General features: G+C 45.3%; 1 protein-coding gene across 10 annotated transcripts in view; it reads left to right on the top strand.

Annotated features, from left to right (window-relative positions):
• The window catches only part of dmd (dystrophin), a 2,667,466-nt gene that overhangs the window by 2,424,511 nt on the left and 215,022 nt on the right, over window positions 1-27,933 (top strand). For 7 of the 10 annotated variants that reach the window (XM_038802261.1, XM_038802266.1, XM_038802265.1 and 4 more), the window contains 3 exons: window positions 12,765-12,843; window positions 20,255-20,315; window positions 24,066-24,104. In XM_038802261.1, the coding sequence (XP_038658189.1) occupies window positions 12,765-12,843; window positions 20,255-20,315; window positions 24,066-24,104 (179 nt within the window). The remainder of the gene's footprint in view (window positions 1-12,764; window positions 12,844-20,254; window positions 20,316-24,065; window positions 24,105-27,933) is intronic. The other 3 variants (XM_038802267.1, XM_038802264.1, XM_038802263.1) reach the window with 2 other exon arrangements.

Below are 27,933 nucleotides of genomic sequence, written 5' to 3'. Positions count from 1 at the left end.
GCATCCACATCTCATTAGTATCTACTCGTTATTACTCTTTTCTTGATGTTCCTCACGTTTCTGCACCGTATAACAATGCCAGTCTCAAAGCTGTCTTGCAGATTCTCCCTTTCATTTTCAGCAATACTTTCTATCTCACAACAGTCCACAGCATTTCTTCAAATTACTCAAATCGGAACTCATCCATTGCTTAATTTCCATTCCCATACTGCTGCTACACTTGAGTAAATTATTCTCCCCTCAAGCAGACAGTGAGGATTCTCAACAGCAGACACATTCTGTGCTGGGAGCTGATGTTATAAAGCAAAATAGGTACACTCCAGATGGTCTGATGGATCAGATATGCACAATGTGGGCAAGTTCTGCTATCTAGAAATAAAAGACCTACAGATCAGGGTAAAGAAACCATTGGGTGAATTCTCCATTTGAGAGATGAAATGTTGACGCTGGGACTGAATCGCGAGTATCTAGGTGGACGAAAGCGGTCCCAGTCCCGGAGCGATTCAGGTCCCTTTAATGGGCTAGCACCGGCGTCACATAGAATTCGCAAAATTCCAATGCATACCAACCCTAATACCAGCCAGGATGATGACACTGGCTGCACTGGAGCACTGTTGGATTAGCTGAGGCCCGGGGGGAGCACCCAAATGACCCATAGTGCTATGTTCCAAGTGGGAAGTTAGCAGCATGCGCAGCTGCGTGACTGCCTTGCAGGCTGCGGAAATGGCAGTCTGTGCCTGACCACCCCGACCCCATGACACATCTTCCAGCCACCCCCCGCTATTCCCCTGACCATGGCAGATACACCCCCAGCCAGCGGCACAATAGTCAGCACACTATAGCAATGTTGGATACAGTTTGTAGCACCTCCTGCACCCTCAGCAACCACGGCATCTGTGTCCCGATTTGAAACACCACAAGTGAACGTCGCCCTAGGTAATACTTCCTGGCGGAGGAGGAACATCACGTAAGGCCCGTAAAATGCCAGGTCGGGCCCATTAATGATATGCCAACAGCCTTTCATATACAGTTTTCATGCTCACAATGGCGTCTGGCGTAGAACGCTTTCATGCCGTTGTCGAGCGACCGGAGCATGGCATTCCGTTTGGCCTCCGAAGCCAACCTCGATTTTCGGCTGACGCTGAAATCTCCGCTCAATCGTGCTTCTTCATTCCGGCGTCGGCTGATGAAGAATCCAACCCCAGATGTAGCCAGATGTAGAATAAAAGCACCTATTGCTTTGATCCAACAATGTGTCTCAATTATATCCCAATAAAACATTGGTGTGAATTTCCCATTTTGTGTATGGGTCATCCATCTCTAAATGAGCGGCCTGAATCTGAGGAGTACTATGCTGTAGATTCACATTCACTGGAAGCTCCCTTCACAAGACCTCAAACTCAATTTGCTGACAACAGTCAGAGAAAACTTCCTCATCATCTTGGGTTGGATTTGAGCAAGGTCCCAGTGCTGATACATCATCCACTGTAGCATTCAGTCCACCAGTGAACAATGAGTATTCCTCCAATGTTAGTTCACAGAGCTGTGCAGCTTCAGCAGTTTCTGGGAGCTAACTCCTGCAACAGATTCTTCATAAAATCTGCTGGAATAACCAGTTTGCATTCTTTCAGGTAGTTGGAGGAATCTGTTTAAATTATAATGCCCTAGCATCAATATTCTCAGAGAACTTCTCTCAAGTACGTTTCTGCAAATCTAATGTAAAGTGAAGATTGAAAACTTTGCAAGGAAGCAGCCATTAATCAAATAGCATGCTCAATATTTTTGAATCTAAAAACATAATTTATAAACAATTGCAAGATTTTTGATCCTTTGTTGTGACAATTCTTCCAGCATGTTGTTGAAGATAATTTGTTTAATTTTCAGCTTTGTACCCTATTTAGTACATCTAGGATAATGCATGTCAGGTTTACAGTATTTTGTAGGTTAATAAACAGTCAAATCCTTTCTGCTTTTTATTAACTCCATCAATGGTAATCTATTTGTAATTTAATTCGGTAATTATCTTTAGATAGGAGACGAGAGTCTGTTTGAAGTCGCTTTGCTAAGAAAGAAAGGAGAGACGATCAAATCATATTCAATATTGATCCAAATGAAAAAGCTTTGTGTTGTTTCAGCAACTGGAAGTAAGCAGGAAAAGAAATGATTGAAGTAGTCGTGTAGGTTACCAAAAGAAATCTTGATCAGAGCTGATGTTTACGGCAAATATTCTCTGGTGATTGAAGTGGTCTGATCTTGGGCATTTCAGTCCTTAAAAAGCACTGCATTTTGTTGCAATGATGTGATGTATAGTACTGTATTGGAATGATTACGGAGTAAATTACACGACAACTAAATCTTTGTAATTGTTGCAAGGTCCCTGTCACATTGTTAATGTTTGTATTATTCAAAAATGTGACCAGAATGTTGAGCGAATCAATACTAATTCCTATTTATTCCTAAAGTTGCAATCTGGCCGCATTTTTGCAGTAGCTCAGTTGGTAGCACTCTTGTGACTCAGTCATAAGGTTGTGGGTTTGTGTTCCGATCTAGGATTTGAGCACAAAAATCAAAACTGATACTCTATTGCAGTACTGGCGGACTGCTACAGTGTTGGGGCTGCCATATCTCAAGTGAACATAAATTATCCCATGATAGTTAAAAAAAACAGGGAATTATCCCTGGTATCTTGACCAATATTTATCCATCAATCAACAACACAAAAACTGATCATCTGGTCATTATCATATTACTGTTTGTGGGAGCTTCCTGTGTGTAAATTGGTGCTATATTTCCTACAGAGATCAGTTCAAAGGCACTTAATTGGCTGTAAAGTTCTTTGGGACACCCACACGATATAAACACAAATCTTTCTTTGAAAATGATCTGAGTCCCTAAATTCTACATGGTTGCACAAGTTTTGACCCAAAGTTTAAAAATAAAATTTTATTCACATTTTAACATTTAACACAGACAACATTACCAAGCAAAATAACCCTACACCAATCTAGGAACCCGCCCCCTCCCCAACATCCCAACCAACCTCACCCCCTCCCCACCCCACTAGCAGTTGATGGTAACCAGTTCCCTGAAATGCAGTATAAACAAGCTCCATCTTTTATGGAACCCCTCGCTCACCCTTCTTAAAGCAAATGTCATCTTTTCTAAATGCAAGAACTCCTTTAAATCTCCCAGCCACACCAAGCCACAGGGTGAGAAGCTGACCTCCACTCCAACAGAACCTGCCTATGAGGACCAATGAGGCGATGGCTAAAACACTATGAGGGACTACAGGAACCTGGGGCTGGATTCTCCCAAAATGGGACTATGTCCACACACTGGCGTAAAAAGACTGCCGTTGCACTCCCGAGTTTCTTTTCAAAAATACAAGCCTTCAGGGGACTAGCAGGGACCCAGAGTGCTTCACGCAGCTTTGGCTGCGGATATGGGCCCTCGCACTTCCAGTTTTGAGTCCACGCATGCGCACGGCGGCGGCCTCCAGCGGCTGCGCCGAGCACCATGGCGGACCCAGACCTCAGAGGCAGCTTGAGGATGTAGGCCCACACCCATCGGCCGCGTGCCCGAGGATCCGTCCGGCCTGATCTCTTCCCCCAGCCGCCCATAAGGATCCCCCCCTGTGCCCGATCCCCCTGCCCCCTAGCAGGGCGGCCGTGGACTGAGTCCGCAGCCGCCATGCGAGAGTCCAGACCGGCCATAGCATGTTAGTTCCACACCGTCAGGATCTCGGCCAGTTGGGAGCAGAAGATTGCTGGACAGGCAATGGCCCCCCCAGCCGCACAAAGTACTACAATTTTCGGGACCTGGAGAATCGGCGGACTGGCGCCGGGCCCAATTTCGGCGCCAAATTGGATTCTCCGCGCCCCCCCCCCCCCCCCCGCCAAACGTGATTTTGGCGCATGGCTGCGGAGAATCCAGCTCTACTGATTTCCTACCTCAACTGTATTAGGTGGCTTAATTCTCCAGGGAGAAGTGAATATCATCGGTCACTTGCTCAATCAAGATTTTAAAACATTTTCGTTCATGCGATGTGGCCATTGCTAACAAGGCCAACTTCCCATCCTGAATTGCCCTTGATAAATTAGTGGTGAGCCACCTTCCTGAACCACTGTAGTCCTTCTGCTGTGAGGGAGGGAGTTCCAGGATTTTGATATTCCTATATTCTTGCTGCCCTTGTTTTTCGAGGTGGTAGCAGGTCAAAGGATCGGAAGAAGATGTTGAAGGAACCTAGGCGAGTTGCTAGAGTGCATATGATAAATAGTACACACTGATGCTACTGTGTAACCTGGGTAGAATGGATGTTGAAAGTGGTAAATGGGTTGCTTTGTCCTGTATGCTGTTGGGTTTCTCAAGTGTTATTTGAGCTGCAATCACCCAGGCAAGCGGAGAGTGTCACAGACAGATGTTAGGATGTTTCCCCCCTTTCTTTTCCACCTTTTGACTGACCACAACAAAATGTGTTTTAAAGTAGAAGTGCATAAACCTCTCAACTCTCAATAACAGACACAAAGGTAGGTTTTCTCTTAAGTTTATGAAGGTAGAATAAATGTTTATTTCTAAACAACCAAGTGTATTTGCAACAGCACCCACTCACACATGCATACAAGAAACGGTGATTACAAAATAGGTAGCATGCACTTAGGTTTTTAAAGCATCCAAAAAATCATTATTACACTTTTGGAAGTTTCTGGCCATGAATTTGGAGTGGCTTATTCCTTGCAGCAGCAAGTTTCTGGTTCTGCTCCATTTGAGGTGGAGTTGAAACCCTTTTGTAAAGATCTGGCTTGCTTGTTCAAATTGGTAGGTATAGAATCATAGAATCCCTACAGTTTGGGTAGCACGGTAACGCAGTGGTCAGCACAATTGCTTCACAGCTCCAGGGTCCCAGGTTCGATTCCCAACTTGGGTCACTGTCTGCGCGGAGTCTGCACATTCTCCCCGTGTGTGCGTGGGTTTCCTCCGGGTGCTCCGGTTTCCTCCCACAGTCCAAAGATGTGCAGGTTAGGTGGATTGGCCATGCTAAATTGCCCTTAGTGTCCAAAATTGCCCTTAGTGTTGGGTGGGGTTGCTGGGTTATAGGGATAGGGTGGAGGTGTGGACCTTGGGTAGGGTGCTCTTTCCAGGAGCTGGTGCAGACTCGATGGGCCGAATGACCTCCTTCTGCATTGTAAACTCTATGATCTATGAATACAGTGCAGGAGGCCATTTGGCCCATTGAATCTGCTCCGACCCTCTGAAAGAGCATCCACCCAGGCCAATCACCCGTCCTATCCTCGCAACCCCACCTAACCTTTATGTGGTATTATCATAACGATCAGCATTACAAGGGTTAGCCCTCCCAAACCTACAATTCTACCACTGGGCGGCAACAGCCGAGCGAGTAAGGGGATGGATCCAGGAGCCAGAGGCCGAGTGGGTGCGCGCGGAGGAGGCCTCCTGCATGGGGACCTCCCTCCGGGCCCTCGCCACGGCAGCACTCCCATCCCCACCCAAAAAACACTCCAGCAGCCCGGTGGTGATAGCCACCCTCCAATCCTGGAACCAACTGCGTCAGCAATTTGGCCTGACCAAAATGTCTGACAAAGCTCCCATCTGCAACAACCATAGGTTCACACCAGCACTGACTGACGCCACCTTCAAAAGGTGGGGGCAGGACGGAGGGACACTGACAGTCAGGGACCTATAAACGGACGGCAGGATCGCAACACTGGATGAACTGACAGAGAAATTTCGGCTAGCCAGGGGGAACGAGCTACGGTATCTGCAGCTCAGAAACTTCTTACGAAAGGAGACAAGGACGTACCCACAACCGCCATGACAGACACTACTGGGAGACGGCACAGGGGAGAAGTGGGGGGCTCGATGGAGGCCCCGATACGGGGGAACCATCGGTTTGTTCCAGGGAGCACTGATGGCGGATTTCTGGGCTGGCACAGGGCAGGGGTTAGGAGATTGAGGGACCTGTTTGTGGAGGAGAAGTTCGCAAGCTTGGGGGAGTTAGAGGGGAAGTTTGGGCTCCCCCCCGGGGAACATGTTTAGGTACATGCAGGTGAGGGCGTTTGCCAGGCAGCAGGTGGAGGGGTTCCCCCTGCTGCCCCCACAAGGGGTGCGGGATCGGTTGCTCTCGGGGGTGTGGGTTGGAGGAGGGAGGATTTCGGACATATACCGGGTAATGCAGGAGGTAGACGAGGCCTCGGTGGAGGAACTGAAGGGTAAATGGGAAGAGGAGCTGGGTGAGGAGATTGAGGAGGGGACGTGGACGGATGCCCTGGAGAGAGTGAATTCCTCCTCTTCCTGTGCGAGGCTTAGCCTCATACAGTTCAAGGTGCTGCATAGGGCCCACATGACTGGGACGAGGATGAGTAGGTTTTTCGGGGGCGAGGACAGGTGTGCGAGGTGCTCAGGGAGCCCAGCGAACCACGGCCATATGTTTTGGGCGTGCCCAGCGTTGGGGGAGTTTTGGAAGGGGGTAGCAAGGACGGTGTCGAGGGTGGTGGGATCCAGGGCCAAGCCAGGCTGGGGACTCGCAATTTTTGGGGTTGCAGTGGAGCCAGGAGTGCAGGAGGCGAAAGAGGCCGGTGTTCTTGCCTTTGCGTCCCTAGTAGCCCGGCGGAGGATCTAGGCCCCCAAGCGTGGAGGCCTGGATCAATGATATGGCGGGGTTCATCAAATTGGAGAAGGTGAAATTTGCCCTGAGGGGATCAGTACAAGGGTTTTTTCAGGCGGTGGCAGCCTTTCCTGGACTTCCTGGCGGAACGGTAGGGAAATAGGCCGTCAGCAGCAGCAAACCGGGGGTGGGGGGGGGGGGGGGGGGGGGGGGGGGTGGTTTGGATCGGGGGAGGGAGAACTGTGTACATCGGTCTGTGGGATGTGGCGGGTGCTATCTCTTTCCCTTTTGTTGCTTGGGTGCTCCTTTGTTTTTTTTTTCCTTTTGTTTGTAGTTGGGGGGTGGGTATTGTTCTTGGGGTGTTACCGCGGTTGTTTTGTTAATAGAGTTAAGATGTTTGTATTTTGTAAAAATTTCAATAAAAATTATTTTTTAAAAAAATGACAGACACTACTGGAAGGCCTACTGGACGCAAGCATCCTAGATAAAGGGAACTGTAGTGACATGTATGGCCGACTGGTAGAAAGGGCCGACACCGTACTGGACGCAACAAAAAAGAAATGGGAGGATGACCTGGGGATAGAGATAGGGTGGGGACTCTGGAGCGAAGCACTGCAAAGGGTCAACTCCACCGCCACGTGCGCAAGGCTCAGCCTGACGCAACTAAAAGTGGTACATAGAGCCCACTTAATAAGAAACCGTATGAGTAGGTTCTTCCCGGAGGTGGAGGACAGATGTGAACGGTGCCAAAGAGGCCCGGCCAACCACGCCCACATGTTCTGGTCTTGCCCCAGACTTGTGGAGTACTGGACAGCCTTCTTCGAGGCTATGTCCAAAGTGGTGGGGGTGAGGGTGGAGCCATGCCCGATAGTGGCGGTCATCGGGGTTTCAGACCAGCCAGATCTATTGCTGGGGAGGAGGGCGGACGCCCTTGCTTTGCCTCCCTGATCGCCCGCCGTAGAATCCTGTTTGGCTGGCGGTCAGCAGCACCACCCAAAGCTGCAGACTGGCTGTCCGACCTCTCGGAATCTCTCCAAATGGAGAAAATCAAATTCGCCATCCGAGGGTCAGACGACGGTTTCCACAGAACGTGGGAGCCATTCATGCAACTGTTCCGGGACCGTTTGTGGCCAACGAACAAGAGGAAGAATAGCCGGGTGGCCAAGAATCAGGGGAAAATGGACGCGAATCGGGGGAAGGTAGCCGGGGGGGGGGGGCTACGGCTTCGTTATGGGGGTTTGTTCTCATGGTTTTATGCTTATTTCTTTTTCTTGTTAATTTATTGTTTTTGTATTGGAGGGGAGGGGTTATTGTTTTTCTCTGTTGTGATAAAATTTGTTGTTGAAAACTTGAATAAAAATTATTTTTTTAAAAAGCATTACAAGGGTTAATGTAGTATCATGAATAGCCACTAGAGGGAGCTGCAAATACAGCAGTGATGCTGCAACTTGAGGGAGAAGTGTATGCAGGAGACAGCTGGTGAAGGTCATAAAAGCAGTTAGTGTGAGAAGGTTACATTATAGTTATACCAGTAGTGAGATTAGCAGTAGATGAGTATAGTTAGATGTTATTGATCAATTCTATATTCTAAAAGGACTAAGTGTCAAAACTCAGTTTGCTAGTGTAAATAAAATCATAGCTTTGTTTAAGTAAAAGCTATACTGTGGTCTTTGTGGAACACTATGCCAACCATCTTAAACAAGCAACACAAATAACACTGCACTTTAGACACCAAGGACAATTTAGCATGGCCAATCCACCTAACCTGTACATCTTTGGACTGTGGGTGGAAACCAGAGCACCCGGACAAAACCCACGCAAACACGGGGAGAATGTGCAAATTCTACACACAGTCGCCCAAAGTCGGAATTGAACCTGGGCCCCTGGCACTTTGGTGAGACAGTAGTGCTAGCCACTATTCGTTCTGTTAAATGGCTGTTCCCACTTCTCTGCTTGTTGCTGGATTATCGGCAGGGTTCTACCTTTTGCAGAGCAGAATTTCATCCCTGTATGATCTCCTTGTTTGCCAGACTACTGATAATGAGGCTGCTCTGTAAAAATGTCTTAAGAAGTATTTCTAATCATAGCCTGTTTCTATCAGGTGACCATCGTATCAATTTTCCAATTGTCCATACAAATTGCCCCTGACGAGATGAGCATCAACACACAATTAGGTTTGAATCTTGGCTATTTGCATCTCCTTGTGATATAATGGTTTTTCCTCAAACCATTCTGTGGACATTCATTCTGCAGTCACTAAGTCTTTGGGGTCATTATCCAATAGTTCCTGTCATTATATGGACAATTGCTCTGTTAAATCAACAGGAGATATTACATTTTTAGTGTTCTCAGGAGAATGTTTCAAAACATAATTTACATTTTAGTATTCTGACCAGACAAGCATGCTAACTCCCAGCCTTGGGATGTTTGCAGAAACAAAGGGAAAAAAAGTCACCTAACCATTTTCCATTATGCTTTTTAAATGTTTTGTCCATTTTTCCATAAAGCCATGGTTATAACTGCATAGATATGTCAAGAATATTCCATTACATCCTGATTTGTGCCTTGTTAATGGTTGACAGGCTTTGGGGAGCTCAGAGGTGAGTTACTTATCACTGGATCCCTAGCCTCTCATCTACTTTTGTGACCACAGTACTTAAATGGCTAGTCCAGTTCAATTTCTGGTTATTGGCGACACCCAAAGTGTGGATGGTGAGGGATTCAGTGATGTCAATGTCATTGAATGTCAAGAGGAAGTGGTAATTTCTCTCATGTTGTGGAGATGGTCATTGCCTGGGACTTGTGTGGTACAAATGTTACTTGGCATTTATCAGGCCAACGCTGAGAGTTGTTCATGTCTCGCCACGCGCAGGCATTGACTGTTTCAGTATCTGCGGAGTTATGAATGGGACTAAATGCTGCAATCAACAGGGAAATCCCTATGTCTGACCTGGTGAAGGGTAGGCCCATGATAAAGTTCATGGGTGAGATTCTCCGAGGTCGCGCCGGTTGCGAGAATCACCGGCCGCGCCATTTTATCGCACGACGCCGTCCCGCCATTCTCCCAACCGGCGACAACGGCCCCGTCGAGTTCTGCCAGCTGGAGAATCGCCCGAAACACTCAGAACGGCGATTCTCCGGTACCCCCGCCATTCTCCGGCCCAGATGGGCCGAGCGGCCGCTCCAACCCGACAGGTTCCCGCCGGCGCCGTCCACACCTGGCCGCTGCCAGCGGGAACTGTGCAGGACCTAGTGGCCTTCAGAATTATATACAGTGCTGTGTTTATCCTAATGCTGGGTTGCAAACCATCTCCAGCTATGGGGCATGATTCTCCGAAATTGAGACAAATTCCCGACGCCGGAATGAAAACCGGAGTGTTTCACTCCGGCGTCGGAGCCCGCTCCCAGCCCCCTATTCTCCCGCCCCCGGGGGGCTAGGAGCGGCGTCACGTATTTTACGCCTTGGCGCTGCGTAAAAATCGGCGACACGTAAATGACACGGCCGGCATCGCATAAATGAAGTCACCCGCGCATGCGCGGTTGCCGTCCTCCCCGAGGCCGCCCCGCAAGAAGATGGCGGATGGATCTTGCGGGGCGGCGGAGGAAAGGAGGTCCTCCTTTAGAGAAGTCAGCTCGTTTAAGGGCAGCATGGTAGCATTGTGGATAGCACAATTGCTTCACAGCTCCAGGGTCCCAAGTTCGATTCCGGCTTGGGTCACTGTCCGTGCGGAGTCTGCACATCCTCCCCGTGTGTGCGTGGGTTTCCTCCGGGTACTCCGGTTTCCTCCCACAGTCCAAAGATGTGCAGGTTGGGTGGATTGGCCATGAAAAATTGCCCTTTGTGTCCAAAATTAACCTAGGACAAAAGTTCGGCACAACATCGTGGGCCGAAGGGCCTGTTTTGTGCTGTATTTCTCTATCTATCTAACGCTGGGGGGGAGGGGGGGGCGGCCTGTGAGGGGGGGGGTTCCTTCACCAGGGGGGGGCCTCCGATGGGATCCGGCCAGCGATCGGGCTGACTTCTCTAAAGGAGGACCTCCTTTCCTCCGCCGCCCCGCAAGATCCATCCGCCATCTTCTTGCGGGGCGGCCTCGGGGAGGACGGCAACCGTGCATGCGCGGGTGACTTCATTTATGCGATGCCGGCCGTGTCATTTACGCTTCGCCGATTTGTACGCAGCGCCAAGGCCCTGTGCGTGTAAAATACGTGACGCCGCTCCTAGCCCCCCGGGGGCGGGAGAATAGGGGGCTAGGAGCGGGCTCCGACGCCAGAGTGAAACACTCCGGTTTTCATTCCGGTGTCGGGAATTTGTCTCAATTTCGGAGAATCACGCCCCATAGCTGGAGATGGTTTGCAACCCAGCATTAGGATAAACACAGCACTGTATATAATTCTGAAGGCCACTAGGTCCTGGACTCTTATGCCTTGGGCTTCTTCCAATGTCCAATGAGTGATGTCAGTAACATGTCACACTTTGCCTTCTGCCAAGAATTTATCATTTTTCCAATGGATGCTGCAATGCAGGAGGAGAGAAAAGTGAAACTTACAAAACGTATTCATTTTCCTGAGATGCAGGAGGCCATTCACTGCACATACATTTGCCCTGCATGCACCCAGACAAGACCAAGCCCTCAACTACACCGGGAAGGCATTTCATTCCTGAAATGTGCAACTCTTGTGGGACCATGAATATTGAGTTATTCGAGTCTGTGCCTCACATCGTGACATTATTTATCATGCCTTCAACCTCTGCCAGTCCTCAGTAACCCTGCTCATTCATTCAGACTGTCCAATGTCAGACTTTCTGTTTGGGGACCAGATATCCACTGAACACCTTTACTCATGACTCCTCTCAGGAAACTAGGCACAGACTCACAGCATACATTCAATGAGTCACTCCAGATCCAGGGCTGTCATAGATAAGTCAACCAAGCTCTTCAAGCAAAGGTTCCAGTGTTGTGGGATTTTTGAACTTTATCTATAGCATCATGCTTCTGCTGTTTAGCACAATAATAACAATAATCTTTATTAGTGTCACAAGTAGACTTACATTACGCTGCAATGAAGTTACTGTGAAAATCCACCAGCCGCCACACTCCAGCACCTGCTCAGTTACATTGAGGGAGAATTCAGAATGTCCAATTCACCGAACTAGCACATCTTTCGGGACTTGTGGGAGGAAACCGGAGCACCTGGAGGAAACCCAAGCAGACATGGGGAGAACGTGCAGACTCTGCACAGACAGTGACCAAAGCCAGGAATTGAATCCGGGTCCCTGGCGCTGTGAAGCCACAGTGCTAACCACTGTGCTACCATGACACCTATATGTAGCCATGCCTTATATGCCGCCATGTATATAGCTTTATCAGGTTGGCACTTGATTTGAGGTATGCCTTGTGCCACAAATGGCACACTCTTCGACTCGCTTGATTGAACCAGAGTTGATCATCCACTTGATTATAATAGGGGATTGAGGGATATGCCTCTCGTGATAGTAGTGGACTAGAATTCTGCTGCTGATGGCCCACACTGCCCCATAGTTGGAGGAAATGGAGAAATTGGTTGAGTGCCATGGGCAAGTACCCTCCTGAGACTGAGATTAAGGCATGTTACTGCGGCAGTGTAGGATGTGTTGTACGTACTTAACTGTGTAACAAAAACAAAAGAAAAAGTGTTCTATTTTCCTTCACACACATTCCTATTCTTGAAGAGCCAGACTTACCACAAATATACATTTAAATTGGCCTTTAAGCAAAGGGGTTGTGTCGCTGTAACCAAAAGCAGGCAGTAAGTCCTCATGCTGATTACTGCTAAAAATGTATTTATACTCTTTCGTATTATAATATAGTAAAACTGGGAAGTGAAGAAAAATCCCAGTAGAGTTAAAGCAGAAATTAGTTACATTCCCAGCAATCTTTTTTTTAATTACTTGTCATGGAGTTTGTCGCGGTTTTTAGTCTAAAGGGAGTAAAATTAGATGAAAAATTATGGGTCATAGGAAATGAAGATTGATATACCAGGATATTCACATTTTAAATCCTTGAAAAGCTAGTTAATGCAGAACTGCTATAACAATTGATAAAGGTGGTGGTTGGCTACATCCTTTCAACCATGTTAATAATTCCTTTTTTCTTTTCTTCAGGTATCCATAGATGAACGCTTGAAGCAACTGCACGAGGCCCATAGGGATTTTGGCCCCACATCCCAACACTTCCTGTCCAGTAAGTAATGCAGGTTCTACAATCACATTCTGAAAGTTCTTTCTATGTACAAAGCAATCTATTATTTTTTAGAATTCTTCTATTAACATGTCTATTCAAATATAATGTAAAGGCATAAATGATCATTTAACGTGGTTTATTTTCCAATCACTTTACTAAAGAAAATCTTTAATTTTATTTGAGCTCTTCAACTTATTGGAACATAAGTCATGTGCTTAGGACTGCTACCTTTTGGCAAATCCTAAACCTGATGGGCGGGGCAAGGTGGGACCAAATTGTAGTTGGGATTGTGGCTTGAAATCCATGATTTATTTTTCTCATTGTTTTTCAGAACAAAGTCCAGAATTTCCTCAGCTTGCCACCAATGTAACCTTTATTTTACTTTTGCAATGCATGGGCAATTTGTTTAAGTGCACAAGCAATTACATTTTTTTTCCAGGAAGTCACACAGAAGAGATAATTTAAAAGGGCCTTTGTGGGAACTTTTGGATTGCTGCATGGATATGCAGCTTAGAGAGAACCTATATTTTGGAGTGGACATTGCAGAACAGGACAGGGATCATTGTATTACATCTGTGTCCAATTTTTTTTTCCTTATCATTTTGAGTAGGTACCAGAAGCACCCACTCATTTTGGGCCAGACATTTCAAATGCTTCAGTTATGTCCACTGATATTCTTGGCTGCACAAAATAGGCATTCAGCATTAGCTGCAGAGAAAACTGATACTTTACTTCACATACAATTTAAGTAATTTATTTTGTCGTTGACAACTGCTTACCCCATTTGCTATTGGACTGTTTGCTGTGGGGCTGCCACTTTCCCCCTCCACCTTCATTAATGAGGTTGTACATTGAGAATTCCCCTGAGAATGGTAAGCTTTCTGAAGGTTCTGAGAACAGGAAATTGCACTGACATTGCCCATACCTGCTCCCAAAGTCAATGCTATCAAATACATCAACAAGTAGAGGTTGCAATCTCTCAACATGCAGCTGGCAAGTAAGAAAGAAAGAAATTACATTTATATAGTCCTCAGGACATTCCAAATCAGCAACTGAAATTTGAACTGTAGTCATGGTTATTAAGCAGGTAAATTAAGTAACTAGGGGTTATCACTGACCAGAAATTGAGCAGGACCATTTGCCTTTTGTGCTTATCCAGCTTTCCTGGAATCCATCTCTCTGGCTGGTTTAGCACAGTGGGCAAAACAGCTAGCTAGTAATGCAGAACAAGGCCAGCAGCGTGGGTTCAATTCCTGTACCGGCCTCCCTGAACAGGCGCCGGAATGTGGAGACTAGGGGCTTTTCACAGTAACTTCACTGAAGCCTACTTGTGACAATAAGTGATTATTGTTATTATAAATACTGTGTCGAGAAGAGCAGGTCAGAGGTTGCTGCCCTCTTGACTCCCCAAAGTTTGTTGCTCATCTCCAAGTCAGGAATGTGATCAAATACTTGCCACTTGCTTGGTTGAGTGCAGCTCAAACAACTCTCAAAAGCCGTGACAACATTCAGGTCAAAGCAACTTGCTTGATTGGAGCCCCATCCATTCCCTTAAACATGGATGCGAGTGACCCTCCAGCACCGACGGACAGCAGCAACAGTGTGTACCATCTACAAGATGCAGTGCAGCAACTCACCAAGGCTTCTTCGATAGCACCTTCCAAACCTGTGGCTTCTACCACCTATAAGGACAAGTCAGCAGATGCATCGGAACACTACCACTTGCAAGTACTCCACCAAAACACAGTCATTAAAAAAAATATATACCGTATATACTCGCGTAACATGCGACTTTTGAGCACCTAATTTGAAGCCTAAATTTCGGGGGTCGCATGATACGCGAGGTACAAAAATCGCGGGTGTGAAATGCTGGCCAAGATAAGTCACATAGCATCCAGCTGGCTTTACTAGCGTCGTTCAGCCACTTGCCGTTTCCATTCATAAAAACATGAATGGAAACGTCAAGTGGCTGAACATCTTCCCATCAGAATGCTGTGGTCAAAATCTGAAGAGTAGTATTCTGATGGGAAGATGGGAAGAGTGGATTCTGCTGTGAAAGCTGTTCGCGATTCGAACAGCTTTCCAGCTGGCTTTACTAGCGTCGTTCAGCCACTTGCCGTTTCCATTCATAAAAACATGAATGGAAACGTCAAGTGTCTGAACATCTTCCCATCAGAATACTACTCTTCAGAATTTGACCACAGCATTCTGATGGGAAGATGTTCAGCCACTTGACGTTTCCATTCATGTTTTTATGAATGGAAATGGCAAGTGGCTGAACGACGCTAGTAAAGCCAGCTGGAAGCTGTTCGAATCGCGAACAGCTTTCACAGCAGAATCCACTCTGCAGAAACCACACACAATGATACCATTTGGAAGTTTTAGTTTCCAAAATTAATTTCCAAAAAAGTGACTCGCATGATACATGAGGTATACCATAAAATCATGTTTTGGGGACGAAAATTTAGAGGTCGCATGATACGCGAGATCGAATGATACGCGAGTATATACGGTATTTTTATTGTCACATGTATGCATACATTAACACTACAATGAATTTACTGTGAAAAGCCCCTAGTCGCCACATTCCGGCACCTGTTCTGGTTCACAGACGGAGAATTCAGAATGTCCAATTCACCGAACAGCACGGGCGGTATTCTCCGCTCCCGATAAAAATTAAGATGGCCGTCGTGAATTCGGCCGAGGTACACGACGGCCTCAGGGCCCGCTGCCCGCACCTAATTCACCCCCACCCAGGGGGCTAGGAGAGGGCCTCCGTCTTTCCCGGCCGCAACCTCGTCGCGCCAGAAATGACGCACAAAACGCCGCATTTGTGAGGTCATCCGCGCATGCGCGGGTTGCCGGTTCCAACCCGCGCATCCGCTGATGACTTCATCGCGCAGACGGCGCGAACCACGCATGCGCGGTGGTCGTCTTTCTCCTCAGCTGCCCGGCAAGACGTGGTGGCTTAATGTTGCCGGGCGGCGGAGGGGAAAGAGTGCGCCCGTTTTGGACGCTGGCCCGACAATCGGTGGGCACCAATCGAGGGCCTGTCCCCTCCCGAGCACAGTCGTGGTGCTCCCATGCCAATCGGCCCCTAGATGCCCCAAACGGGCATCTGGCGCCCGTTTCACGAATGCAGCGACCAGGTGTGTTTGCTGCCGTGGTGAAACAGGCGTGAAGGGCCGGCCGCTCGGCCCATCGGGCTTGGAGAATCGGCGTTCGCTGCAAGCGGTGATTTTTCCGAGCCCGGGGGGGGGGGGGGGGGGGGGGGGTGAGAATCGCTGGGGGCGCCAGGGGGGCGTAAAAAATGTCGGCAGGCCCTCCCGCGATTCTCCCACGCCGTGTGGGGAGTGGAGAATTCCGCTTCACATCTTTCAGGACTTGTGGGAGCAAACGGGAGCACCCGGAGGAAAGCCACGCAGACACAGAGAGAACGTGCAGACTCGGCACAGACAGTGACCCAAGCCGGGAATCGAACCTGGGACTCTGGCTCTGTGAAGCAATAGTGCTACCCACTGTGTTACCATGCATCCTGAGTTGGAACTAGATCATTGCTTCTTCACTGTTGCTGGATTAAAATCCTGGAACTCCCTCCCAAATAGCATTGTGTACCTACACCACATGGACTGCAGCAATTCAAGAAGTTGTCTCACCACCACCTTCTCAAGGGCAATTATGGCTGGGCAATAAATGCTGGACTAGTCACATCGCATGGATTTTTAAAATCCAGATTTCAGACAATAAGATTCCTTAAACAGCTATCAGTTGGATAACTGGATATTTTTTTAGTGGGGTGATGTTGGTTAAGAAACAAATGTGTGCTACGACATCAGGATAATTTCCTAATATTTCTTTGAATGGTGTTTTGACCTTTTATGTGCACCTGTGTATACTCGGTCCACTGACAATGTAGCACTCCCTCAGTCCTGCAGAAAGGTATCATTTTAGAATAAATGTTTAAATCTTGGCATAGGACTTGCACTCATGATCTACTGAGTCAGGGAAGAGTGCTATACCATTAAACCAAGCCAAACAGCATCGCATCCATAGAAGTGGATATTCAGGTCCCTGACAGCTGCCAGAATTCATTCATTTTAAGGCATCGAACATGCTATCCTATGAGAGAATTTCTGGGTGGGTTCTTGGAGATCATGGCCATATTCTACAGCAAAAGCTGTGTGCCAAATATATGAGCTGAACATCAGTAAAATGAAATCTGTGCAGCTAACAGAGTCATAAAGATAAAACCTTAGCCTGTTGAGGGCAAAACCCATGAGCCTTGATGAGCTTGGAATACTCTTTAGTATATGGGTCAACTATATTCAACTGCTGCATCAATGATCTTTGCTCCATCATAATGTCAAGTATGGGATTGTTCCCTGACAATGTTACAGCATTCAGCTCCATTCGCTACTGTTTGATAATGAAGCAGCCCATGGCAGACGATACCTCAAATCTCACTCCCTCGATATCACACAAAAACATTAGGCTGGATTGTGTGCTCAATCATGCAAATTTCTATGAGACCCTTATTTACCTGGTGCTTGGACCCCACTGGTTGTCCAAAACATGCCTGCTAAAATTGCACCAGGTATGGAGATCGGGTGAGAAGGCCACTGTCAGCATTCTAAATCCCCCGACTTGTGCCATGCATGATATCAGCATAAATTCTAATTGTACTAGCAGCATTGCAATTAATTGTCTGGAATGCACTATAGATCATCCTGAGGTTGTGAAAGGCACACTACAAATGCAAATCTTTTACATCTTTTCACCATGAACTACTATTTCCCGGTCATCAATAAGCTAATTAGCGCATGACTGTTCAGACCATTGGAGAGATTTGCACTTACTAAACCATAGGTATCTTTGCTAACTTTTTGCGAACTGTGCCTTTGATGAACATGTACAGTTTGATTTAAACAGCTATGGCATCAGTCCTGCTGTATGATGGAGAGCACCTCCCTCAGTAGGACTGTATTATACTAGAAGGCAGACTGGTTCTGGTACTGTACGGCAGATTTTCTGATTGGAATTTAGAATAAAGTTTATAAATGATCTTTTGGACTGACCATACGGTTTTCCTTTTAAAAATTAAAATCATATACATATGGGAATTTCATTAACTCTGCATTATTTATCACCAGTAAACAAGACGGAAGCAAGTTTGTGAATATTCATGGTGCACTATAATGATGCCAATAGATCATTCACGGGACCCCTTTCCTTCCTGTAAAGGTTGCTCTGGCAACTTCATGAACATTGGTCTGCTGGTGTCTTTATACAATTTATTGATATTCTTGTGGCCTCCTTTCTCGTTGGAATAGTACATTCATATTCAAAATTACTTTTCCATCTATTTACAGTAGAAATAGTGAGGTTCACATGGTGGGGAACACCTTTGTAACTATATCGATAACTAACTCTATAATATCAGCGCCAATTTTGCGAGAGTGGCTGCATAAATGTCTCTCAATATCTTTCTACCCTGTTTAAACTTACACAGGTACTCTTCCTTACTAGCTCCAGGTAGATCTGGAGCAAGCGATTGCAGTTAAAAATGTTTTCCTTGTGACAGACTCCAGTACGTTTTGGCAATTTATTTTGGGCAGCGTTAAAACTTCACAAAACCCAAATCCATGACTGCTAGTCTGATGAAATTAGGGTTAGAACTGGGACCTAAATGACCTTCACACTGGACCAAATTATACTTTTACACAGTGAGCCACTGGGTCCACACTTGTACTCTTCACAATTTCAGGATGTCCCAAAGGGATTTACAGCAATTTTGCAGTCACTGTTGTAATGTGAGGCACACAGCACAGACCGACAAATAGCAATTGTGATATTGACCAGTTCATCAGTTTTAGATCTTGAGCAACAACCAGGAAATCTTTAAAATAGGGGTACTTCTACCTGAGAGGCCAGACATGGTTTCAGTTCAAGATTTAATTTGAAACTTACCACCCCTGACATTTCAACACTCCCTCAGTGATCAAATCTCCGGAGTGGAACTCAAACCCACACTTCCTGGCTTAGAGGTGAATATACTACCACTGAGCCATACTTGACAATTAATTGCAGAACAGGGGTGTTCAAAAGATGACCTGTGTAAAAGTATAATTTGGTCCAGAGTACAGGTTATTTAGGTCCCAGTTCTAACCCTAATTTCATCAGACTAGCAGTCATGGATTTGGGTTTAGTGAAGTTTTAAAGGATTTGACATAAACTTGAATATTTATTCTCTAATCTCACTGCACTTTGTGTCAGAATAGGGCCCTAGCTAAACAAGAGCATTACACTATGTGTGGAATTCTCCCAAGTTCCCCACAGATGTGTTCGATGGCAGGCATGGTGGGAGAATATGGTGAGAGACCCAGAAATCAGTTCCATGCCGCCGTGAATTTACAACGGGGTTTTCTGCTGGTGCCTGCCATGGCGGGTTGGAAATTCTGCCAGAGGCCAGCGTGAACCTCATTTGCATCCAGTTAATAGGCTGCAGATGAAGGCCCAACCATGGAACATCACAGCAGTGGGTCGGGGGAGCATCTGCAGGTGGACATTCCAAATTTGGTGTCCGGAAGGGACACCTTCTTCCAGCATGAGAATGGTCCAGAAGGTCCATCTTCATTCTCAGGATGTCCATCTTCTGATCTCAGAGTGCTCCTGTGGATCTTTCTTCATTTTCATTTTCAAGTGGAAACAAGGTCCCACCTGGCTTCAGGTCCACCTTCTTCTTCAATAGTGGGTCAGTGATGTTGAACACATTTTCAATATGACACCTGGACACAAAGGCAGACTACACACCATCCAGGTCTGCCCCACCATGGAATATGGCGTGAAACACCCGGGTGCATAATTAATGAGGTTTGTGCTGGATGATTGGATGTGGTTTCCGGCTAGCTGCTGCAGCAGGAAACACTTGCCCCACCACAGCACTTAGTCTCAAAATGGGAAAATTCTGTCCTGTATTTTCAATGGTTTAATTCAGCGTATTTTGCAAAGTTTATTATTGGATGTTTTGCATCATATTGATATTCTAGTCATAATCATAGCAGTGCCTAAGGCAACATTTCTAGACAATCTGATTTATTAAATATGTTTTTACTGTTTGTTTTTTGGTATGAGATGGAACGATGGCATTAAAAGCAATCCACAATGTAGTTATCGATTCTTCTGGTTTGTAACCCATGTGCTCCACCATTATTTTTGTGGTTGAAAGGGTTCAATTTCAAACAAGTTATAGAAAAAATTCTCAGTCCACTAAATTAATCCTTCCCTTCTTCATGGGCAGCTGAGCAAATAGAAGGAGATCTGCTGAGCTGAGTGTAAAAATAGGCATTTTAATGATTAACTTTTTTTATTTACTCTGGGCATGACCTTTTTTCCTTTGGCTTCTTGTTTCCAGCTTCTGTCCAGGATCCTTGGGAGCGGGCAATATCTCCTAATAAAGTGCCCTACTACATCAAGTAAGTACTACTTTTAAAACTGCCCATATTCATCCAAAATGTGTGAAGTATTCTTGTTTAGCATAAAAACTGAAAGCTCTTAGAAATAGGGATAGCATTACAGGTGGGCTGAAAAATCATCTTGCACTAAGACCTGTGCCAGTGATGCAGGTTCCTAATTAGCAGTAATTGAACCAGCTGATTGCAGCCAAAAAGACTCATTTGTACCAGGTCTTCTGTATTGGCTGGCTGCATTGAACCTTGACTGGCACAGGCATTGAGGAAACATAAAGGCAGCTATAAATACTGGATTTAAGATCTTCCAAATGCCAATTTCATAAATTGTGACTTTACAAATTGACAGTGGAAGGAAATTCACGTTATAAACGAAGACACATTTTACCTAATAGATACGTTCCTGGAAACCACTGCTTATATCGAGACTATTAATACTGCAACAGGCTTTCCCTTTTAAATGTATGTATTATCAGAAGATTCTTTCCGAACCCAAGAATTTGACCTCAGTACAAAACATAAACTTGCAATAAAGAAAACACATGGTAAATAATTCTTCTACATTCTCTGGCATGTGGTAAAGAACCAAATAGGACTTGTTTTGTTTTTCCTGATTGCCCTGTAATAAATCTACAAAATACATCCCCAAGAAATAGTCACATATTTTTGCAAAGTCCATTTCCCTTATATTCACTCACCTGAACTTGTTTCATCCCTTAAAATAGTCAGGTTGTCTGCACAAATCTTCCTCTGGGTCACAGACAAAACCTTAGCTGACAATATGTCCCATGGTGCGGGGTGGGGGACGGGGAGACCAGAACCTAAACTGAAAGTTCTAGAAAATGGGGAAACAGCCCTTTTATTGATTCCCCTGGTAACTATGCAGTTACAAAAAAAAACATTTGTACATGGTTCCCAACTATCTCATAATTGCAGAAGGTAAAGCAGATAAATGGATATTAATTTTTTAACTTCATAGTAACAAAGTCACTACATTGGACACTACTTTAAATGGGGATTAGCTATACAATTATACTGTTTTACTTCTGATTCTGGGCAATCACCTTTATATGGATAAATCAATATCCCTTGTCCCAGGGCCACGCTTATAGACTCAATTGTTCATTCATACAGATTTATGCTGCGGTAAGAGAATGGACATAGGATTTCCTAATTCTGATCAAAATGGCTGAAAGGATCAAGCAATATAATTGCTAGTGATGCACTGTATCTAAACAATCCGAGATTCAGTCACAACACTGCATCTGGACAGTGAGGGAACCAGACACACTCACGGCATCTAATTAGCCAGAGACTCAGACACACACTGTATCCAGTAACTAAATTCAGTCACAAATACTGCATCTAGCCAACCAGACACACAGTGCATGTATGAAACCAGAGACCCAGACGTACACTGTATTTAAACAGCTAGAGACTCAGACATCTCAACCACTAGAGACCCAGACACACGCTGTTGGAGGAATTTTCACTTTTGGGTCAGGAATGCAGAGTTAGGGCAATTCCCAACTCCGCAAACCTGACTGGGAAGAAAGTGGTCCAGATTTTCAAATTTTGTTTCCAGCCGGGTTGGGGGGGTATACAGAAGCAGGCTACAAATGGCCCGCCTCAGTGCTCCAGGGTTTCTAAGAAATGTCAATAAGAAACGGCCTTCCATGACTCACCCCTCACCCTCCACATACTCTGTATGTCCCATCCATGCCAACCTCATGTTGCATCATGGCCTCTCATACACTCCATGCTAACCTATGCTCCACTACCCACCCCCAATACCCTTTCTTTGTGTTATGTCAATTTAGTGCAAACTCGTCCCAACACATAACCCTTTGCCTTTACATCCTCCAAGCCAACTCAACAAGTATCCACCAAGGATACACCTCAGGAGCCATGGTTAGATGAAGGAAAACAAAGTTCTTTTTTTAAAAATTTAGAATAGCCAATCATTTTTTTCTAATTAAGGGGCAATTTAGCATGGCCAATCTACCTACCCTGCACATCTTTGGGCTGTGGGGGTGAAACCCACACAGACACAGAGAGGATGTGCAAACTCCACATAGACAGTGACCCGGGGCCAGGATCGAACCCAGGTCCTCAGTGCCATAGGCAGCAGTGCTAACCACTGCGGCAATGTGCCACCCACTGGAAAACAAAGTTCTAAGTGTATGTTACATACTTGATTTTGAAAAACACTCTTTCACAAAAGCCCATTCAATACACTTAAATTCCTTTAACTACTTAGTCCTCTATAAAAGCAAACATTTCATCCTAATACTTAATCCCTCATTAAAAAAACAAGCATTTATATTCATAGCCCCACATCAAAGTCTTTATAACCACTTGGAATTGCTAATCAAGCTATGAACTGACAAGCACCCTTCTGTGATTATGATAGGTTGTGGAATCAGTCATGCAGCACAAAGCATGTGATGGTATCTCTCAGGTTTATGTCAACAGTCAGAGTACAATTGAAATATTTTTTAAAAAACTACAGACCGATTTATTTAAAGGGCAGAAGATTGAAATGCCTCAAAAGCGTGACAGTTCCACACAGCCAATCAATTCTTTACACCCATTCATGCCTACTCTTACCAATCCCAAAGGGCACTTTACCTTTCCTAAAGGGGATCTGAAGCTTTCCAAAAGGGTATCCTGCATCTCAAAATAACTCCAAAAGCTTTACACCTTTTCCTAAAACTTCTAAAGCCCTTCAGTCATGTTTTCAACATCCTACGAAGGCAGCTGCACTTATCAACTTGTAGTAGACTTTGTGAAAGACAGATATGTAAAGTTCAACCCACCCTTGTTCTCCCTCTGGCAAAAATGGTGGGTGCTGCATTCAGGAGCAGGACTTCTGAAATTGGAGCACTGGCACCATTCTGGCTAAGCCAGAGGCCCTTCCCTTTTCCCCACAAAAGTTCAGGCCTGTATCTAGGCTACCAAGAAATTCATACACAATCATTGCATCTAGACTGCCAGGGACCCACATGTACACTCACTGCAATTTACTGCTCAGTCAGATTTTCAGTCTGGTTCTGTTTCCTCGGCATACCATGTCAGGCCTAAACGTGACTGGTATTAATGTACTTTTTACTCCTCTTTCCACACTGTTCAGAAAAATCTTCAAATATTAATAAATTAGGTTCCCAAAGTGAGGCACATAACTCATTATAACAACAGCTTTTAAGTCTGAATACCAAAATACTGTAATGACTGAAGCTGCATTTCTTTTTGCTCAGTCATGTGCTATAGGAGCCCATTGCTTTGGTCCCAGGTAGCACCCGGCAACCTCAAATTAAACTCGCCAAATTCATTTAGGTTAGCATACAGGATGCCCAATTTTGACACGTCTGTCGGCAAAGAAGAAGGATTCATGAAACGCCTTCTTTCAAGTTAAACATATAAAGCTTACATTTATTACACTGAATTCACTTGATGGGACACATTTTATTTCTATGATCTTGTATTTAACCAAGCACAATAAGTGAGAGTGTATTGATGCTTTATCTAGAGTGCCAATAAGATAGCAGAAATAGGACATATCCATTCTAATTGCTTTTGTAAATTATGGAGGCACAAATGTTTAAAGGATACCCAACAGAGAGGACCTGGGAATTCAGGCTGCTCACATTAAGAGCTAATTAGGCTCATATATTTTCTTTAGCCTTTTCAGTGGGACTTATTTCCTAATAACAGCTTTCCATTCTTCTTCTAAGCAAGTGTTTTTTTTTATTACAGTGCAAAGACTGTGATCGGAAGTAAACTAAGGTCATCAGAGTGAGATATCTAACTGCTTATTGTCTAATAGATTTTGCTTGTAGTTTTTAGAAAGTTACCCTGCCATGCTTTGTAGCTTTTTCATTTAAAAGCATGTGGTTTAGAATCAATTTGTCCCTGTGTGTTGGCTCTGGGATCAATTAATAATTATGGAAAGGTGACTTTCTGACAAGAATTTCTGATATGAGCATGCTTTTTGTTGATGAATTGAACCTTCCCTGACTTATGATTGACTGTACTTGCATACTTTAGTGCAAAATGACTTTATCTTATAAATAGAGGCTGATATGATTCAGGGAGTGGTGGAGATAGTGATTTAATTGGGCTGCAATGCACAGAAACACTGTTCTGCCTCCTTCCTTATTCTGAGTACTTGGGTTTTGTACTCTATAGTGGCTTTTAAATTACATAATGTAGTGGCAAAGTCCCAAGGTGTACAATTTTCAGGAGTATCTCTTCAGCAATTTCTTTTACTCTCTTAGAAACGACAACTTGTATTTATATGAAAGTAAAACATCCAAAGCGCACGGATTAAGGAGCCCAAGACATGGTCAGTTAGGATGCTATGAATGTGAACAATATGATTCAACCTCAGAGGGAGGCATCAGGAGGATTGGAATCTGTGTCTAGGGAATGTAGTGGAAGGCAAAGGTTTGGGTCATACCGTTGATTAATTGGAGTAAATTTTGTCTCATCCAGAACTGGATGACAAGGAAACATACAGCTTTATAAATTGTGTCAGAATGCCACTTTGGGCAGCACGGTAGCATGGTGGTTAGCATAAATGCTTCACAGCTCCAGGGTCCCAGGTTCGATTCCCGGCTGGGTCACTGTCTGTGCGGAGTCTGCACGTCCTCCCCGTGTGTGCGTGGGTTTCCTCCGGATGCTCCGGTTTCCTCCCACAGTCCAAAGATGTGCGGGTAAGGTGGATTGGCCATGCTAAATTGCCCGTAGTGTCCTAAAAAGTAAGATTAAGGGGGTGGGGTTGTTGGGTTACGGGTATAGGGTGTATACGTGGGTTTGAGTAGGGTGATCACTGCTCAGCACAACATCGAGGGCCGAAGGGCCTGTTCTGTGCTGTACTGTTCTATGTTCTGTTCTATGTTCTATGTTTTGCAAGGTGGCATCATAGTGAAAGTATTGCTATTTATTGTGAAACATGTGGAAAAGCACACACGATCTGAACTCAATGTAATACCCTTATAATCTCCGATGGGAAATAATGGGGATCAACTCTCATGATGGCATGGCAGCAGACTGCAGTCAGAGTAGATGTAAGAGAATGCTAATAAATTTATGTGTAGCATTACTCTTCCGAGGGACAGTTAACAATTTCCTCGAGAATCTTCAGGCGAAGTATAATTATCTCATCAAAACTCAAAGTGACCTTCAAAATATGGAAATTATGTTTTAGTGCCATTTACATTAAAATAGTTGAGCAAATGACGCTCTAGTACCATATAACACAGGCTGGTGTGATGTCTCCTTGGCGGCAGGATCATTGATGTCACTGAGTAGGTGCAGAGCACCCTGATAGGGGAGGGAAAACAGCTAGCAGTCACGGCATCATAAAATCCCTACAGTGCAGAAGGAGGCCATTCGGCCCAATGAGTCTGGACCGACCCTCTGAAAGAGCACCCTTCCCAGAACTACTTCCCCCGCCCCCATCTCCTTAACCCCACCTAACCCTTTGACACCAAGGGGCTATTTAGCATGGCAAATCCATCTTTGGACAAAGCACCTGGAGGAAACCCACAGAGACACTGGGAGAAAGTGCAAACTCCATACAGACAGTCACCCAAGGTCAAAATTGAACCTGGGTCCCTGGTGCTGCGAGGCAGCAGTGCTAATCATTGTGCCACCATGGAATTGAGTATAGAAATGGGAGAATAAAGAATGTGTGCAGGAAAGATGGTTCAAGAGGGAGGCCTTTAGATTCCAGGGACATTGGGACCTGCTCTGAGGGAAATGGGACCTGTACAAGTCAAACAGTTTGCACTTAATCAGAGCCAGAACAAAGTCAATTGTGGGACCATTTGGTGGTGCTAGTGGGAGGGTTCAAACTAACTTGGCAGGGGTATGGGAATCAGGGGGCAATGTCAGAGAGGAATAGCAAAAGTGCACAGAATACTGGGAGAGACGGATAACACTAGAGTAGGGAGAAAGTAATAAAGTCTGAATCAGGGTTACTGTGCATGTATTTGAATGCATGAAGTGTGATAATAAGATCGGTGAGTTAAAGGTGCAGATGGCCATATGGAATTATGATGTAACTGTGAGAACTGGCTCAGGAAAATTTTCTACAGCAGCATGTTTCTAGTCCAATGAGAAAGGAAATAACTAGTTCCTGATAACAAGGTGGACAAGTGGATCAAATGTCAAGAAGAGAACACTTAGGGGACAGCAATAATTGATAATAGGACAAAGAGCAATCCTGTGTCAGAATAATTAACTGAGGGAAAGCAAAGTTCAGTGGGGTAAGAATAGATCTGTGCCAAATAAATTGTATCAAAGGCTTGCAGGAAGAGCAGTACCTGAACAATGGGCTACCTTCAAAGAAGATATATTTTGGGCACAGTAAAGCTATATTCGCACAAAAAGGGAAAGGTAGGGCAAACAAACCCAGAGCTGATCAGAGCTCGAGAAAGGTGAAGATTAAGAAAAAACTTATAAGAGAAGCTGGAGAGGGTATGAAAAGAGACTGGCAACTAACATAAAAGGGAATGCCACAATCTTCTATCAACATATGAATAGTAAAAGGGTGGGAAAAGGAGGACTGGAGCTGTTTATGGATAATTTTCCAGTCTTCCATAGTCTCAGGATGGTGCGAGAGGATTGGAAAATTGCAAACATTACAGGGTTGTTCAGAAAAGGGCGTAAAGATAAACCCAGCCAGTCAGTTTAACTTCAGTTGCGGAAACCTTTAAAAGCGATAATTCAGGACAAAATGAATAGTTACTTGGACAAATTCAGGTTAATTAAAGAAAGCCAGCATGGATTTGTGAAGGGAAAATCGTATTTGACTATCTGCTGGAATTTTTTGATTAGGTGACAGATGGTTGATGACAACACTACTGTTGATGTGGCGTACATGGACCTTCAAAAGGCATTCGATACAATGCCACTGTGTGAACAAAGTTATAGCTCATGGAATAAAAGGGTCATTAACAACATGAATAGAGAATTGACTGAGTGACAGGAAACAGAGAACAATGGTTAATGGATATTTTCAGGCTGGAGGAAGGTTTGTAATGGAGTTCTCGAGGGGTCAGCGTTGGGTCCATTACGTTTCCTGATATATACAACTGACCGAGACCAGGCTTGACCAGCCTTTTTGCATGCGTAGTGGTTAGCTGGCAGGCTGGGGGACACATTTCCATTTTTCCTTACGCAAGAGGCCAATCAGCAAATTTCAGAAATAAACATGAATTTCAAGAAAAGTTATGAAGGAAAGAAACAACTTGCTGAGCAGAAATAAAGCAATAAACTAATGGGCTGGATTCTCCGTTCCTGCGTCTAAGTGCTGACGCCAACGGAGGATCCATGGAATTCCACGACGCAACAATTGGCGCTACACCCGCACCGATTCCGTTATCGCTGAGGGGCTAGCATTGGCACCGCGTGAAACACCCGCAGAATGCGCAAAAATGGTGGGAGAATTGCCGGGTCCATGCTGGGCACATGCAGGGCTGATGAGCTGCAGCCCGCGTACACTTACACCCCCACATACGCACCAATCGTGCCCGAAAAGATGTCGGCGGTTGTGCTGGACCGCTTACCTGTCACTCCGACCCCACAGCCCACCTCCTGGCCACCCCTCATTACTCCC

Source organism: Scyliorhinus canicula, chromosome 7 (assembly GCF_902713615.1).
Source record: "Scyliorhinus canicula chromosome 7, sScyCan1.1, whole genome shotgun sequence".
In the NCBI taxonomy this organism is placed as follows: domain Eukaryota; kingdom Metazoa; phylum Chordata; class Chondrichthyes; order Carcharhiniformes; family Scyliorhinidae; genus Scyliorhinus; species Scyliorhinus canicula.
Note: the sequence above shows the minus strand (reverse complement) of the source record. Positions and strands in the feature narration are given on the sequence as shown.